Source organism: Leptopilina heterotoma, unplaced genomic scaffold (genome assembly GCF_015476425.1).
Source record: "Leptopilina heterotoma isolate Lh14 unplaced genomic scaffold, ASM1547642v1 Lhet_10, whole genome shotgun sequence".
Classification (NCBI taxonomy): Eukaryota; Metazoa; Arthropoda; class Insecta; order Hymenoptera; family Figitidae; genus Leptopilina; species Leptopilina heterotoma.
The window spans coordinates 151,076-169,040 of record NW_025110813.1 but is presented as its reverse complement, the minus strand read 5'-3'; the positions used below and the strand labels follow the sequence as shown (position 1 = coordinate 169,040).

The window sequence follows — 17,965 nt, the reverse complement described above, 5'->3', positions numbered from 1 at the left end:
CAGTTAAACAAATATAATCGATCTAAACACTAAAGACACGCGATGTGCACCTCTCTCTTAGTTAAAGTACGCACATCACGTGATCATTTCTTTTTTAGAAAATTTTCAAAAATTTCAGTTAATTTCGCACATTTTTATGTAGCTTTAGATAATTTTCTTTGCAAAAAAAGCAAAGAAAATATTATTTAAAAAAAACAAATTTTTAATTTCTTCCTACATTTATATTGCAAATATAATTTTTTATTCACAAGTAGAATATTTAAAAATAATTTCTTGGCTTGAATCAGATTATTTGAAATTTATTATTTCCCAGTAGAACGGCTATATATTTCTCTTATTTGCAATACTGCGGTATATATACATATAAACCTCAAGTGTTTTCGTATGTAATTTGCGATTGTATTTCGAAAACAAATGCAAATATGAATATACAAAAGTTGAATATACAGTCGTACATGTATTTATACAGAACCATGAATTCCTTTACTCTTAAGAACTTATAGAAAAAGTGCAAAAGTAGGCATATTGAAAGGGAGGATAATAAAATTCGCCTGAAGGCCTTATATGTATATATGTATAATGTTTTTTTGCAATTACTGGTGCATTCTCAGCTCAGCATAATTTTCTTGCACCACTGCGAGATAATTCGTTTACCATTTTGGCGAACTGGTTTATTTACCACACATGAATAATATTGCCTAACAAGAAGGTTGGTGAATAACTGGCATTATAGAAAAATGAAAATGGGACATGTTCTTTAAGTAAAAACATGTTTTTCTCACACGAGACTTTAATTTAATTACTAGGTATACATATATATATATATATATATATATATATATATATATATATATATATATATAGTAATAATAGATAAGAATTTTCATTTCTCATATCGAAAGAAGAAATGGACGAAAAGAAAATTTTTCCAACTACTGCAATATTTCATCGATCAAAATAATAATGATATTTTTTTTTACCTAATTAATGATAATTTATTTTACCTAATTAATGGAAAATTTTTTCACCCAATTTCGTGACGGCCTGTATAAAATTTACTAATTTCTATGTAATAAAATGTGACGAAAGGGGGGAGGGGTTAAAAGTTTACCAAATTTGTGTGACATAATATGTGAATGATCCCAAATAATAATTTATATGTAAAATAAAATTTATTAAAATTGGATATTATTTATAAAATATATAAACATTCAAAATTTGTCCATGAAAAAAAAATAATTTTTCAAAAACTTCAAAATTTCCCATTCAAAAATCAAATATCTCTTTTTCAATACCTACACCCATTAAACTTTTTCTGTTAAGTAAATATAATTTTGCATGGTAAACGGAAACATACTCATGAATAATTTTGCATGGTTCTTCTATTTGCAGAACAGATAGGTATATTATGCTCTCTAGAAAATTTAACAATAAGTCAATATTCTATTTCAAATAAAGATAGGGTCGCTCACGGAAAAAGTCTCGTTTAATCGAAGAAGATGATTTTTAATAAAGCATAAAAGTTTACTTTTCATTTTAAGGCTTTATTCTATTTGAAAAAGTTTTCTTTAAACAAAATCTAGGAATAAAATCTATTTAAGTAAAAAAAATAATTAAGGTTCTCGCAAGATGAAAAATTATTTTTTCAAAAGGATGTAAAATTGGAAAAATAAAGAACAATTCGTTTGAAAAAAAACAATAATTGGTCTAATCAATTACAAAATTAATCAAATTTACTGTTAAATTAGTTTAATTGACTACTAAAAATATTTAATTCATTTTGAAACAATGAAAATAACTACCAAATTTGTTTAATTGACTAATAGTTTTTTTTATTTAATTATTAAATTAATAAAATTTACTACTAAATTAGTTAACTTACGTACTAAACTAATTTCATTAATTACTAAAGTAGTCTAATTACGTACATAATTAATTTAAGTAATTGTAAAATTAATCAAAATAAGTATTAAATCAGTTGAATTACCTACTAAACTAATCTAGTAGATTGCTAAATTTGTTTAATTGCCTACTAAACTAATTTAATTAACTGCTATATTAGTTTAATTACCTACTAAATTAAATACTAAATTTAATAGTTTTACCTAGTAAATTTAATAGGTAATTAATTAAATTTAGTAATGAATTAAATGAATTCAGTAATTAATAAAACTAATTTAGTAGCTCATTTAATTAATTTAGAAATGAATTAAATTAATTTAATTCATTTCTAAAATTAATGAAATTAACTTCTACATTAATTTACTTAAAGAGTGCAGGCTTATTTACCAATTAAAAATTAAAGCATTATCTTTACTAATTTTTAGTAAAGTACCACTAATTGTAAAGTATAATTTCTATGAATAAAAATTGTAACGTTTCATTATTTCAATGACTAGTTTTTTACTAAGAGTTAGTAAAATTTGTACTATTTAATTAATTTACGATTCCGAACTATTTAATTAGTAGAAAATTGCTATTCCAGATTTAGAGAGTAAATTAATTCAATAAATTACTTATAATATAATTAACTAATAAATTTGTTTACTCTCCAAATCTGAATTAGGTAAAAATAACTGATTCTTAATAAATTGTTGTCTGACTTTTTGTTTTTAGTAATTAGTATAAAACAACTAATTATATGTAGAAAATATTAGTAAATAAGTAACTATGAATAATGCATATAGTAAAATTTCACTAATTGGATTAATTACCAACAATTTTAGTTAAATTTTATAATACAGGTAACCTAAAAGTAAGTATAACTGATAATTACGTTTTATTTATTGTTTAATTACTAAAATATTACTATATTGGTGACTGACTTTCTACTATCAAATTCTTAACTAATTAAATTAAATAAATTATTAAATTAAATTAGAATAACTATTTCTAACTAATTCAAATTTAAAGAGTAATTCATAATACTGAATTGATTTAATGAATTACTGAATGAATTTAATTAACGACCAAATTAATTAAATTGATTACTTTATTTAGTTATTGAAAAAATTAATTTCAGATATACAATGGATCATTTACGAATTACTCTCTCCATGATAAAACTCGAAAATGGATGAAAACGAATAAAATTAAAGAGATAAAACTTATCGGAATTATAATTTTGTATAATGAATTTGAAAATTAGTGCATGAAGGTGGTCGAATTAAAGGAACAACTAACAATATCAGAAGAAAATGTGAATGCAATAGGAGACTTGCTTGTCCCTTGAGGTCGTTCAGTGTCGTCAGTTCGATCCGGTCAGTGGGCCATTCAGCATGAACAACCAGCGCGGTAAGAATATATAATTGTAAACTTTCATTCTATTTTTGTTCCGGGCAATGTGCCCAACGTAATATGCAATTTAAAATGTAATCGCTAGGCTCACATTTTTATGCTTTTTTTTAAATCTCAAATTCACCTTTCCGGCTAAACAAAACATTGAAAGACAGTAACTAATTTTAAATTATTTCACTCTTCCCTCCAAATTTTACATTTCTCACTGCTTATTATTTATACTAATAATTTATTGTAATAAATTTCTAGAAACCAAAATTTTAAATACACTTTTTTCATTTCCTGCTAAATTGTTAATTAATTATTAATTAATGATTAATATGCATATATTTTAGTAAATTTTTAATTATTTATTATGATTAATTATTAATAATTATTAATTATCAAAAGATACATTATTAAAATTAATTAACAATTCGATAACTTAATAGTTTAAATTTAATTCGACACAATTCTTTTTTTATCTATTTATATAAATAATTGAAACGAAAGTAATTTATTATTACATATCTATACATTGATTGCAATTTATAAATTCGGGTCAAAGATTTATAAACTGACGAATGACAAACTAATTTATATTTAATATATTAATATATAATAATAATAAAGTTACAATGTTATATTTTAAGACACAGTTGCTAAAATAATAATTTATTTCTTTTTTCCACTAGATTCACAATCAATATATTCCATCAACAGCGACAGGCATTTAGTGCCCATAAAATCCAGGAAGACTTAGTAAGAATATAAAATATATTAATTATCACGAGAGCAAAATTTCCAAATATTCCAACTTCAGCAGCAAGAAATATTCCCTTCACATTCCTGGAATATTCGATTAAAACATTGTAAATATTGCTTCGGAATATTGGGAATACTCCACCCACATTTTAGAAATATTAAAATATCCGATTTTGATAATTTTCTTTTGTAATAAAGTAAAAATATTTTAACAATCAACTTAATATTCTACAAGATTCCAATGAAATATTCCTACAAGATTCCAATGAAATATTCCTACAACATTCTAAGGAAATATTCCTATAAATTTATATTAGAAATATTAAAATGTTTAGTCTTTAGAATGTTCCTTTGGAATAATTAGGAATATCCCATGAAAATATTGTGGGAATATTCCATTGGAATTTGGTAAAAATATTTTTTATTAGTACTGTAGATAATATATTCATTTTCACGTCATGTAAATGAGTTGATCAATTTATTTTGTGCTGGAAAAGGTGTAAATTTAAAAAGTAATATTCGGGTGCAATATTTCTATAATATTCCAATGGAATATTCATATATTATTCTAAAGGCCGGACATTTTAATATTCTTAAAATAAGAATGGAATATTCCCAATATTCTAATAGAATATTACGGGAATGTGAATGGAATATTTCTTACTATTTGAGATAAAGCATTGAATCCTATTATAAATTTTCATGCACAACTTTTAAGTAAAAAAACAAAAGGTTAATAACTTTTTTACTTTTCAGTTTTAAAACAAGAAAGAAATGCAGAATATCAACAATATTATCAATTCTTCTCATTATCCTTTTATTAGCAGGTCTCATCGGTCTTGTATTATTCAGTGAGTAATTGAATTTTACTATTTCATATTATTCACTCCAATCATAACGAATTAATTTTTTATATAGCATTACTGAGAATCTTTTCTTTGGTAGATGTATAAAATTAAAGATCATCATTATTTTCATTTTTGGTGATAAATTAAAAAATTTACTAATGATGATAATAATAATTATAATAATTTACTGACTTTATTTGCTTTATTAGAAAATAAAAAAAATATGTTTGCCCAATTTTAGAAAAAATAAAATAAAATTATAATATATCTTTCGATTTACAACAAGTAATGACGTAATATTAATTGTCAAGGTTTATTTTAGTCCTTGACATAGACATTTTCCAACTAAAGCTTCTTACGTCTAAGCTTTATAATATATATACGCACATATGTGGAAGTCATTGATCTTTCTCAGCTACAACTCGACAATATATATAAATTTATTTTCAAATTAAAGAAATTATTATTATTATTATTATTATTATTATTATTATTATTATTATTCTGATTATAACTATTATCCCACAATAGCACGAAATATTCAATTCACATTCCTGGAATATTTAATTCGAACATTGGGAATATATTCCTCTGGAATATTTCACCCAGCCACATTTTATAGGAATATTAAAATGTCGAACCTTTGGAATAATGGAATATTCATTCATTATTCCAAATTCGGAAATGTTTGCATTCCTAAACTATAGAAGTAATATTTCAAAGGAATATTTCATAGAATTATATTAATATTATATATTATTATTATATTATTAGAACTACTATTATTTTTATTATTATAATAATTGACTTATATTTATTTCAAACTTATATATACTTATTTATCCCCAATAGAACGGAATATTTAATTCCATTAAAACATTGTAGGAATATTGTATTGGAATTTTGTAAAAATATTTTTTATTTTTATTAGTATCATTGAAAATAATATAATTAATTTCTGCACCATAATTAAATAAATTCACCAATTTTTTTTAAATTGAAGAAATTGTAAATTTAAAAAGTAATATTCCTATGAAATCATTCTATAATATTGTAGTGAAATATTCCTACTATATATGCCAATAAAAATATTTCAATGGAATATTTCTGAGTATTATTCCAAAGGAACATTCCAAAGATCGACTATTATAATATTCCTAATTGGTGGTTGGAATATTTCTTATGTTCCAATGTAATATTCCAGGAATATGAATGGAATATTTCGTGCTATTGGGTATAATTTATTACGTAATTATTATTTTTTCAGAACAAAATATTTTTACCCTAATAATATTAATTATATCCCCAATAGCATGGAACATTTCTTGAACATTCTTGGAATATTTCATTGGTATATTGGGAATATTACATCCATATTTCAGAAATAATAAAAATGTCCAACCTTTTGAAAAACGTAAAAATATTTGATTGGGATATTGTAAGTAAAACATATTAGAAATATTTTTTTTTGGAATAATGCAGGAATATTTCAATCAAATAGTATGAGCAAAAAAAATATTTTTATAAAATTCTAAAAGAATGATCTAACAATATTTTAATGGAATATTCCTAAATTATTCCAAAGGTCGGAAATTTAAATATTTCTAAAATGATTATTTAGGAATATTCTAACAGACTATTGTAGGAATATTTCAAGAATGTAAATAAAAAAATATTCCCTACAATTAAGGATTTAAAAATTTTAATTTTACCCGGGGGCAGAATCATTTTAAAATTTTTGGCAGTACTTTACTTTTTATTTTTGTTTAGAAAAAAATTATTTTCGTTTTGCTTCATAGTATTGTTGAATTTCAGTATTTATTTCATAAATTTACTTTACATTATCGATTATTTCAAAACATTTTATACAGTTGATAATTAATTAAGCCTCTACTAGAAATCATTATGTATTTATATTGTAATATTTCTTCTTTAAATGTTATTTATTTCTGTGGAGGGCTGTCGTATTATATCCATTTATCTTTTTTAGTAAATTACTACTCTAATTGATCTATTAACTAAAAAAATAAAAAGGTCTTTTATTTTAATTTTATAAATCCCTTTTTTTATTTAAAGATAAAATAAGTTTTTTCTTATAAAAAACATTAACTAAAAACACTTTTTACTGATATAAAATCTTCTTTAAAAAAATTCTCATAAATTAAGTACTTTTTTGCAGTAATTAAGAAATTAAGTGACGCAATTATATTGTAATTTTTGTTCAAAATGATTTATTAATTCTTCATTTATTCACGTACTTAACGTTTTGTAATTCTATTTTAAATGTGATTTACAATCGCTAGTCTTTTTATTTTCCCGCATAAATAATTGACTCTTAAAGATTCAATAAAATGTCATTATTTTACAGTTTCGAGAATAGAGTGGCTTTATTTATGTGAAGATGAGGACTGCGTGCGAATTGGTAAGCACTTTCTCTCTCTCTCTATATAGCATATGTAATTAAAAAGATAATTATACTAAAATCTAATGTCATTCACCCTTTTCCCTATAATATTTATTGAATCGATTCTCACGGAAATATTTATTGCGATAGCTGCTAGTCTTAAGGAATCTATGGATACCTCCGTAGATCCTTGTGATGACTTTTACCAGTGAGTAAATTGCAAATTTCTAAATTTACCTACTTCTTTTTAGAAATATATTTCGCACTTGTCTTATTATTACTCAAGTTTTTAAATTTTTATTATTCACTATTCTTTGGTTCAGTTGATATAATTGTAGATTATTTCGCTAAGAAAATTTTATTACCATTGTGTAATGAAATTGAGTTTGTTTAATTGTTGAGAAAGAATTTTTCTGCTTTTATCACAATCCACAGGAGTTTCTTTTCATTGAAATGTTAAGTTGAGTGAGAATTTTTTTTTATGTTTAAAAATTGATCTTAAAATAAATTTTTAATTCAAATCGAATAAAATTTGAGTTACAAAAATATATTTATCTCAAAGTTTACACTGGAAAAAAATTTATATTTCATTCAAATAACGAGTTACTTGTCTATTATCAAATAAATATTCACTTAAATTAAATAATCGTTATATTGATATCAAACAAATTACAATTGAATTAAAAGTTTTCAGTACTTAATTAAAATACCTTTTAATTGATCGGATATTTAAATTAAATAAATTTTTTCCAGTGTTTAATCCATTTATGTATTTGTTAAAAAAATGTTTGTCCCAAAAATGTAAATTAGTTAAAATAAATTATTGGGAATCTTTATGGCTGTAATATAAAATTACTAATTTTATAACAATAAAATATCTATTAATAGAAAGAGTAAAGTTGAACTCTTTTTTATAATGGATATTTTACTATCAAATCAATAACTTTAACTTTAACAATCAATGACTTTCTTTTTGTTTCTGTAAAAGTAACTGATTTTCAGTAAAAAATGACTGATTATCAGTAAAACATAACTAAAAAATTAATTAAATTTGACTAATTCAAATAGTTATAGTGCTGAAATATCAATTATTTTTAACTAGCTGATCAGAAGAAATATTACAATTTAAGTTAGTGACAGGTTTTTTATTTCCAAATTAATTATTTTAAACTGATTCAAATTTTACAGTATAGATTTAGAGAGTAAAAAGTGTTTCATGTCTAATATACTTCTAAAACTATTTCTATATTTCTAAGAGTATAATGTCTTATTAAAACATGAATATTCTCTAAACTGAGTGATTAATAACTGTCTTTTCAGGTGTGAATTAATAATACAGTCTTCATAATACATGTAATTTTTCATAGACACTCATTTCCGACTTTATTTCAATTAACGTTTTTTTTAAATTTAACACTTCATTATAATTTCCTTTCAAATCCCATATAATTAAATTACTTAACAAATATAAATATATGTATTTCTATTGACAACAGCTCTAATTAAATATACCTAACAACAAATTCATCGTGAAAAGTATTTCTCGTTACTACAATTTTTTTGTTTTTAAAAAAATTGTACAATAAAAAAATAACTTTACAATAAATAATTTAATTATTTAACCTTAAAAGCTCAAAATTATTTCATCGCACTTTTACTACTTCCGTAAGAGTATTTTTGCTAAATTCACTAAAGAAAATTGACTCCAGAAATAGATGCTTACAAAAATTCACGAATTTTTTAGACAGTTCAGGTTTAACTAGTCAAATGGCAGATTATTTTAGTCAAATAATTTTTCTTGACAAAAATTTTAATTGTTTCAGTATATCATTAAGCGGAAAAAATATAAAGCAATTTTTACTATTTTCGTAAAGTGAAAAGTAAACTGTCTAAAATTTCTGCTCACTTTTATCAATTTCTTATTATACTTCCGGAGTATATTTACTAAATCTGAAATTAGTAAAAGTTGTCAGAAATTCGTAGAAATTCCATTTATCTTTTACCAGCTCAGTAACAAATTATTTTAGTCAAATAATTTTTACAATTTTCGTTAAGTAAAATCAAAACTGTCTCAAATTTTCGGGCACTTCTATCAACTGTTACTACCTTTTGGAGTATATTAACTAAATCCACTACGAAATTAACTCTGGAAATAATAAAATTAACTCCGGATATAATAAAATTAACACCGGAAGTATTAAAATTAACTCCGGAAAGAGTAAAAACTACGATAAAAAGTGGACAAATTTCCCAGAGATTACATTCCACTATCTGTAGGTATAGGAAAATAACATTGTTTTTTCCACGAAAAGAAAAGTAAAAAATTTCTTTTCAAAATGTGTAACAAATAATTAGATTGATAGATTTGTTTCTTACGGAGAAAGTATTTATGCAATATGATATTTATAAAGATATGTACAACAGTGTTGTGAATAAGTAGTATATATATTATAAACTATGTGAAATTGTTAGTGGTGTGAATTAAATACATAACTGAAAGCTTACATCATGAATATAATATAATATACATAAACTATAGTCGCGCTTACTTCCTCTAAGTTGTATACAGTTATTTCTTTATACACGTGTCTATGTAGTGCATAAAATGTCAGTGCACATTTAAGATAACGTCTCTGCTTCTATGTACACATATAGGTACGCCTGTGGTAGATGGCCTGAAATACATCCATTACCCGAGAGTAGTTTAACCAATTCCTGGTTTAGTGAAAGAAGTAAGAGAGTAACAAGAGTGATTAGAGACTTGTTGCGAGAGAATTCCTCTGATCACGTTCCATGGGCTGTTGAACAGGCAAAGACATTGTACAAAAGTTGCATGGATTTAGGTCAGTTTTGCACAAAATTATATTTTCTGTTACTGTCAATTAATTCTTTCTTTGAGATTTCTGTATAACGGATTAACGCAAATTCTTCAATTTCATAGCTATATTTACAGTTAAAATTGTTTGCAGTTTCAAATAAGTTCTTCAAAAGTTATTAATAAACTGTTATAATAATATCGATCATTAAAAAGTCTTTAATAAAAACTAAAATGTCATTTTTTTTACGAACACAATTTATTTATTTTCAACTTAATATATTTATTTTATCAAGCAATTTTTAATTGAAAAAAAAATCCTACAAAACTTACAAACTTTCTATTGTTTCAGATTCCATAAATGCCTGGGGACTAGTGCCTTTGTTGAGTTTGCTGAAGGAATTAGATTTGCCGCAAATTCCTGCAGCTTTCACAAAAAAGAAGACAAACTTTGTTCGGCAAATGGCAAGGGTTAAACGTATTCTCGGAAAGGATATATTTTTCGGCATGGATGTATATCCTGATCCTAGGAATAAATCTCGAAATACTATAATTCTCGACACTCCAACAACAGAGACTCCATTTCCAAAGTATGTTATTTTTTCATTATAAAAACTACAAATTAATATAACTACAAATTCGTTTTTAATATTAACCTAAGCAGCACGTAAATGATACCTTAAGATCATTATAATATTCGTTTCGAATATTACAAAGATGTCCAGGATCACAGTAATTTTTTCATGTCATTTTAGAGTTTCTTAATATTTATTGAAAAGGTGATTTTAATTTTTAAAAAGGGGATTCAGTTTAAACGAAGGGAATTATTCAAATTAGGTAAAAAATTATAGTACTATAGCGTATACAGTTAACTTTGAAGATTTTTTATTTTTTCTCTTAATTGCAGCTTCTTTAAACCAAACTGTTTACTTACTGATATTTTTTTTATCTTTTTCCGTAATCTGGAATTTTTCTAAATTTTTCTTAGAACACTACTTTTGTTTAAAAAAATAGTAATTTGCTATTAAAAATCGTTATCTACAGAGTAAATTTAATAATATCCGAAGAAAATTTCAGAAAAATTTACTTCGGACTTACTAAAATTCCCTCCAAAAATAGTAAAATTTAGTAGGTACATATTAATAATGTTTATTTCCAAAACAACATTTACTACGTCCTAAAAAAATTTCTTTATAAAAATTAATAAATTTACTTCAGAATTAATAAAATTACTCTGTAAATAAAACTTTTTAATAACAAATTGTACTACATTAGAAGAAAATTAAAATAATTTTAAAACAAAAATTAACTGTGGAAATATTAAATTTTGTCATTAAAAATCGTTATTTCCAGAGTTAAATTTTATAATATCCGTATAGTAAATTTTATTGAAAATTAGTAAACTTTATTTCGGACCTGGTAAAATTTTCTCCAAAAATTGTAAAATTAAGTATTTATTTCAATCTTACCTTTAAAATTTGCTATTGAAGATCGTCATTTCCAGAGCAAATTATAATATCCAAAGTAAATTTTAGAAAATATTAATAAAATAGACTTTCAACTTTTTAAAATTTATTCTGGAAATAGTACAGGTTGACAGAAAGTTTAAGTTTTTCTTTGTAAGTAGTAACAATTATTTAATATTTGTTATCATGTTTAAAAGCTCTGAGAAAGTAACACTCATAAAATAATTTTTAAATTTTTTTAAATTTTTAAATTTTTTTTTAATTTTTTAATTTTAAATAACTAAAAGGTGTAGAATTTTTTTCAACACAACTAAAAAATTTTTACTAACAAATAAATATCGCATTTATGTATTACGTGCTGCTTATGGGAATATTCCTGAAATTGTCTTAAAAATTATTTATTCTAATTATTTACAGTGACAAGGAAATAGAACTACGTCTACAGAAAATTAAAAATCACATGCTAAATTTAGAGGATGAATTAAAATTGGAACAAGCTTCAGCGACGATAGAAAAAAATTATATGATTGATGCAATTAAAGAGGTGATTAGTAACGGAACAGTGGAATATAGAAGTTGCAAATCAAAAACGTTGTCTTCCTTTGCTCGCGAAAGTGAAGTTAATATTGTGGTTAATCATATTTATGATCTTGGTGAGGTACTTTATAAGGTAAATTAATTTCTCAACACACAAATAATATTATTATTATTTCAAAAACTAATTATTAAAATGCTTTAATTACCTATTTTTAAATTATTTTTGGTTATTTATTTATCATTACTTTTTGTTAATTATTGCTATTTAATGACTTTTTTTATTAATAACTGCAAATTGATTTTTGAAATTTATTATTTCTAAACTAATTTTTGTTATTTATTAATTAATTTTAATCTACTTTTTAGTTATTTATTTATTAGAAGTTCTAATCTAATTTTAGTTATTTATTAATTATTGCTCTTTATAATTTCTAAACTAATTTTGATAATTATCCATTATTTGTTGCTAATTATTAATTATTTAACTAATTTTAGTTATTTAATTATTATTAACTACATAATTTACTTATTTTAACCTGAGACGAAAAAATAACTACAATAACAAAAAATAAATTTTATTTTGTTCTAGTTGAGAAATGCAGAAAATAGTACAACAATAACGGAGGAGGACTTATCGGATGAAGATTATATGGAAATGGAGGATTTACAAAAACTAACAGACGAGTATGTCAAATCTCTTAATTCGTCATTGAAACCAAAAGTAATTTGGAGACCATTTATTGAAGAAGTTTTTAAAGATATCATAACATTGAATAAAAAAGATATTGTGTTGGTAGCAGATTTAGAATATTTGAAAAAAATTGCCTATATATTATCTTCTACAGAAGAAGAATTGTTAGGTAACTTTACAACAATTCATTGATTATTGATTTCCCCTTCTGGTAATAAATAATTAAAGAAAGTTTAATAAATTTTCCTATTTCAGAAACAGTTATTTGGTGGAGTGTTATAGACGTCATAACACCGTTTGCTTCTAAGGATCTAAGACAAATTTGGACCACTTATCTAGACGAAATAATGGAAGTTGAAATTGGCGAATCGAGATCGATGAATTGTGCAACGGCTGTGAATGATTTAATGGGTTTGTAATTTTTTAATATAAAAAATTTTCAGATAAAGCTAAAAGAGTTGAAAATTTGCAAACTTTTTTAGTTGATAAACATTATTTTCTCTTGTTAAGGAATGGCTGTTTCCTGGTTATTTGTCGAACGAAAATTTCACAATGAAACTGAACCAAAAGTAAAAGAAATGGTAGACGATATTAAAGAAGCTTTTGCATCAATGGTAATTGACTCCGATTGGATGGATGGACAAACGAAAACGGCAACATTAGAGAAAAACAAAAAAATGTCATCTCTAATTGGTTATCCACGTTGGCTTTTTAATAAAAACGATCTTAATGATTATTATGAAGGTGTACGTAGAAATTGTCTATATTTTAAAGTATTGAAATAATAAAATTATAATAATTATATTATAATTTATTAATAATAATATAATTAATTAATAATATTAATTACTTATTAATTATCCCATTGTCTACTTTCAGATAGATTTGTCGGTTATTGAATACATGGCAAATATGATGCAAATAGTTCGAATTCAGAGTACTTCAAATTTAAAGAATCTTCACGATTTAAATTCCGATGATGAACCATAGTAAGTTACTGTATTTTGATTACTTAATAATAATTTACGATCATTTGCATTTATTATTGAAGTAAATTAGAATGTCACACATCAAATATGATGAAAAGTAATAAAGAGGAGAATTAATTTTAAGAAAAATAACTAATTAGTCATTAATTTGATTTAATAGTTGGGCTACTGATCCAACGAACGTGAATGCCTTTCACACTTTCCAAGCCAATCAAATCAGTAAGTTTTTGTAGTCATAAAAATTATAATTAAATTTTATTAATTAATTTGAATGTAATTTTAAACTGTTAAAAAAGTACTTATGAGTAGCAATTTATTTATTACTATATTTATTTATTTATAAGTATTTTTAAGTATAAAGTTATTCCAAACATAATACGAATTTTCCGATACGGACGCAGCCATACCAATCGGAATTTTGCAATTTCCGTTTTACGATTTGGGTCTCGAGTAAGAAATGCTATTTGCATATAACAAAATTTATCTATTGTCAATGAAAAATAAATAGAAAATTAATAAATAAAAAAGAATAAAAGAATAAAAAAAATTTTTTTAAATAAAACAAAAAAAAAAATACTCGGTGATGTATAAATATTAGAAAAAAAAATTCAAGTTACGACAATATATAAATTATATCTTGCATGCAACCATTTATATTAATTTACAAATAGTGTCAGATGCTTAATAGTCTTCATTTACTAATTTAATGTATTTAGATTAGTCGATAAAAACTAAATGTACATTAGACAAAAAACAAGATATATATCGGACTATGAAATTGGAAAAAATCTATTATGATAATTAATTGCAGAGCCTTAAATTACGGAGCCATTGGTACAGTCCTTGGTCATGAGTTAACTCACGGTTTTGACAACAGTGGAAGACAATATGATGGTGATGGAAACGTTCGTCAGTGGTGGACCAAGGACACCATAGAAAAGTATAAGGAAAGAACAAAATGTTTCGTTGAACAATACAACAGTTTTTATGAAGAAGAGGTTTGTAATAATAAAGATTAATTTATTACACTGAGAAAAGAAATTATTTGATTCAAACAAATTTTGTTTAAATCAAACTTAAAATATCTTTGCTATACAGTCAAACATATTTAAGTTTAATTCAAACATATTTTCTGGTTCAGTTTAAGAGATTATATATTGAAATCAAACATAAATTGTAATTGATTTTAAATTATCTGTGGTCAACTTTTAAGTTTGATTCAAAAATAAAATTTTTAAACATAATTTTTGTTTAAACCGTAACAGAAAATATGTTTGAATTAAATATAATTATTCAAACAAATAATACTTTTGAATCAATTTAGTAGATATTTTATATATATTGAGATTAAACTTACAAACTAATTTCAATTAAACAAAATCGTCTAACATTATTTTTGTGTTTCATTTAAGTATAATGTTTTCTCAGTGTAATAGCAACCCGTGTAGAAATTGCCATGTTATGGCCTATACAATGATCAAAAGATCTGGCCCCGATTTGGGCCATGGTTAAATTTCTACATGGGAATAGCTAAGGCAACAAAATTTTTTGTTCAACTTACGATACTAATTTGATTGGAGCATTCTGTACCAAAAAAGAAATTATTGTTACACACAGAACAAAGCAATTTTCTTGAAAGTACATATAAAATTGGTACCAAAGCGGATCAAATTGATGACAAAAATTTGATCGAATTTTTTGTACCAATTCGTTGAAAATTGATAATTTTAAGTTAAAAATGAAACACATATAATAACTTTTACTATACTATCATAGTACAATTTAAATTATTTCTAAAAGTTTTACTATACTGTTAAAATAGTATTTTTTACTATATTTTATAGTAAAAACTTAAGCTACCTGTAAAGTTTTTCATAAATCTGTTATATCAACTTTTACTAATGAATGCTAAAATTTACTTTTAAAATTAAAAAAATAAACAAATATTCCAAGCAGTTTAGACTTTATTATACACCCAGAGAAAATAATTATTTAAACCAAATATATTTGATTTAAGTTAAATAAACGTATATTTATCTCAGAACCAACTAGACTTTTTATTTGTTTTAAATAAAAATTTTATTCGACATAAATAAAACATATATTTCAATCAAATAAAATTTTATTTAAACTAAATAAAATTTATTTAAAACAAATAAAAAGTCTAGTTGGTTCTGAGCCAAATATACCTTTTCTCTGATGGGTGTAAAAGGGTAGTAAAATTGACTTTACATTTCTTTCCGTGTAAAAGTAAAAATTAAGTAACCTAACAAAAAATGTTGTTTAACTATTTGAAGAATTAGTTTTTCTGAATTCGATGCATCAAAACCAAAAGTATAATAAATTCAAGTTATTTAATAAATTTTTCAGATTGATGAATACGTTGATGGGGAACTAACTTTGGGGGAGAATATTGCCGACAATAGCGGATTAAAAGAAGCGGTTCTCGCCTATAAACGATGGCAAAAGAGACACGGAAAAGAAAATCAAATTTCAGGATTTACAAATCTCACCCACGAGCAACTTCTCTTTCTAGGATTTGCGCATGTAAGAAAATTTTCAATGTTCTTAAAAAATTTTTAAATTAAAAATTTTACTATCAAAAAATAATAATTATTAAACTTTATTTTTTTAAAAAAAGCGAATTAACCTATTCATTATTTACACAATGAACAAAATTTATTTGATTCAAATAATTAATTATTTTAATATTATTATATCAAATAAATATTGATTTGTATTGTCGAATAATTTTTATTTAAATTAATTAAACACTATTTGCTCCAAATACACAAATTTTTAGACCAAATACATTCATTATTTGATTTAAATAAACTCTTTTTTCAAAGTACTAAAAATTTTCCTTATATTGAAGAAAATCCCTAAAGCAAATATTTCTAAAATAAATGAAAATTAAAACTTTTTAACAACAAAAGTTGGTTTTTTAAGTAAAAAAAGAATTTTATTGTAAAAACTTATTATCGAAACAAAAAATTTAAAAATTGTTAAGAAATTGGTTAATTTAAATTTAAAACAATATTGTTACACTGAAAAAAGAATTTATTTGATTTCAATAACCGATTTCTTGCCTGTTATCAAATAAATATTCACTTCAATGAAATAATTTTTATTTAAATCAATTAAATGGTAATTCCTTCAAATAATGAAATTATTTGTTCAAATACTATTTAATTGGCTTAAATAGAAATTATTGGATTCAAGTAAACATTTATTTGACAATAGACAAGTAATAGATCATTTCAATCAAATAAATTTTTTTTAGGCAACAATCTTGCCGTAAGCTTGTTGCAAGATTACGTGCTAATAACTGGAGATAATAATTAAGAGTAATAAAATAATAAATAATTATCGAGAAAACTAATTAACTAATTACGAATAGTGGTTATTTCATTGAAAAAAAAACTTATTTGTTTTAAATGTTTATTTAATATCAAACAAACAATCTATTAAGTAATTACTATTAATGTTAATAAAATAATCGATCATTTAATTATTATTAATGTTAATCAAATAAAATCGTTTATTTCATAAAAATTAATTTTTTCCAATGTAAAACTAAGAAATTTCGTTTGTTATTACAAAATGTTTTGTTCTTTACTTTAATTGTTATTGCAAAAAATCTTTAAATGTCAGCAAACTAAAAAAAATTTGTCAAATCTATATTAACGACCCCATTGTCAATGTAGCAATCTTTTTTCAAAAAAAAAAAAGTAAAATTCAAAACAAAGGAAAATTGTTATTGTTTCAGTTATGGTGTGAAAGTTACACAACCTCATCCTTAAAGTGGATGTTGCAAGATTCACATTCTCCAGGTCATATTCGACTAAAAGGTGTCTTGAGAAATTCTCAAGAATTCAGTTCAGCTTGGAACTGTCCCTTAGGATCGAAAATGAATCCAGAAAAGAAGTGCAGTTTATGGTGATCAAAATTAAAAACATCAAGATGCAAAATAAAAAAAAATCTTTTATAATGGCAAAATTATTTTAAAGTGCTTAATATTGCAATCAATTCAAAAGTAACTATGTTCCTGAGAAATAAGTCAAGAAGAAAGGAAATAAGTGAAAAACATAAATACAATCAATACAATTAATTATAAATAATAATAATAATAATAATAATAATAATAATAATAATAATAATAATAATAATAAGT

The 17,965-nt window shown here is 23.4% G+C and overlaps 1 protein-coding gene across 2 annotated transcripts; it reads left to right on the top strand.

Annotated features, from left to right (window-relative positions):
* The first annotated feature begins 3,164 nt into the window (after positions 1-3,164).
* Positions 3,165-17,962, top strand: LOC122498179 (neprilysin-4). Of its 2 annotated transcripts, XM_043605810.1 has the most exons (17): positions 3,165-3,294; positions 3,972-4,038; positions 4,798-4,892; positions 7,258-7,311; positions 7,444-7,501; positions 9,949-10,136; positions 10,461-10,698; positions 11,992-12,244; positions 12,701-12,971; positions 13,058-13,213; positions 13,313-13,548; positions 13,682-13,791; positions 13,952-14,010; positions 14,193-14,241; positions 14,603-14,789; positions 16,162-16,338; positions 17,561-17,962. In XM_043605810.1, exons 1-17 carry the CDS (start codon positions 3,279-3,281, stop codon positions 17,732-17,734), a joined length of 2,388 nt encoding a protein of 795 aa, XP_043461745.1. In that variant the 5' UTR covers positions 3,165-3,278; the 3' UTR covers positions 17,735-17,962. The 2 variants fall into 2 exon arrangements, with proteins under 2 accessions (XP_043461745.1, XP_043461753.1); XM_043605818.1 differs by lacking the exons at positions 7,258-7,311; positions 7,444-7,501 and having other exon boundaries at positions 3,261-3,294.
* Positions 17,963-17,965: the final 3 nt, after the last annotated feature.

What these genes read in the sequence shown, in the direction of transcription:
- LOC122498179 (XM_043605810.1), top strand. An exon ending in TTTCCAAGCCAATCAAATCA is followed by an intron (nt 14,011 to 14,192) that starts GTAAGTTTTTGT and finishes ATACGGACGCAG; the next exon opens with CCATACCAATCGGAATTTTG. An exon ending in TCTTTCTAGGATTTGCGCAT is followed by an intron (nt 16,339 to 17,560) that starts GTAAGAAAATTT and finishes TTATTGTTTCAG; the next exon opens with TTATGGTGTGAAAGTTACAC.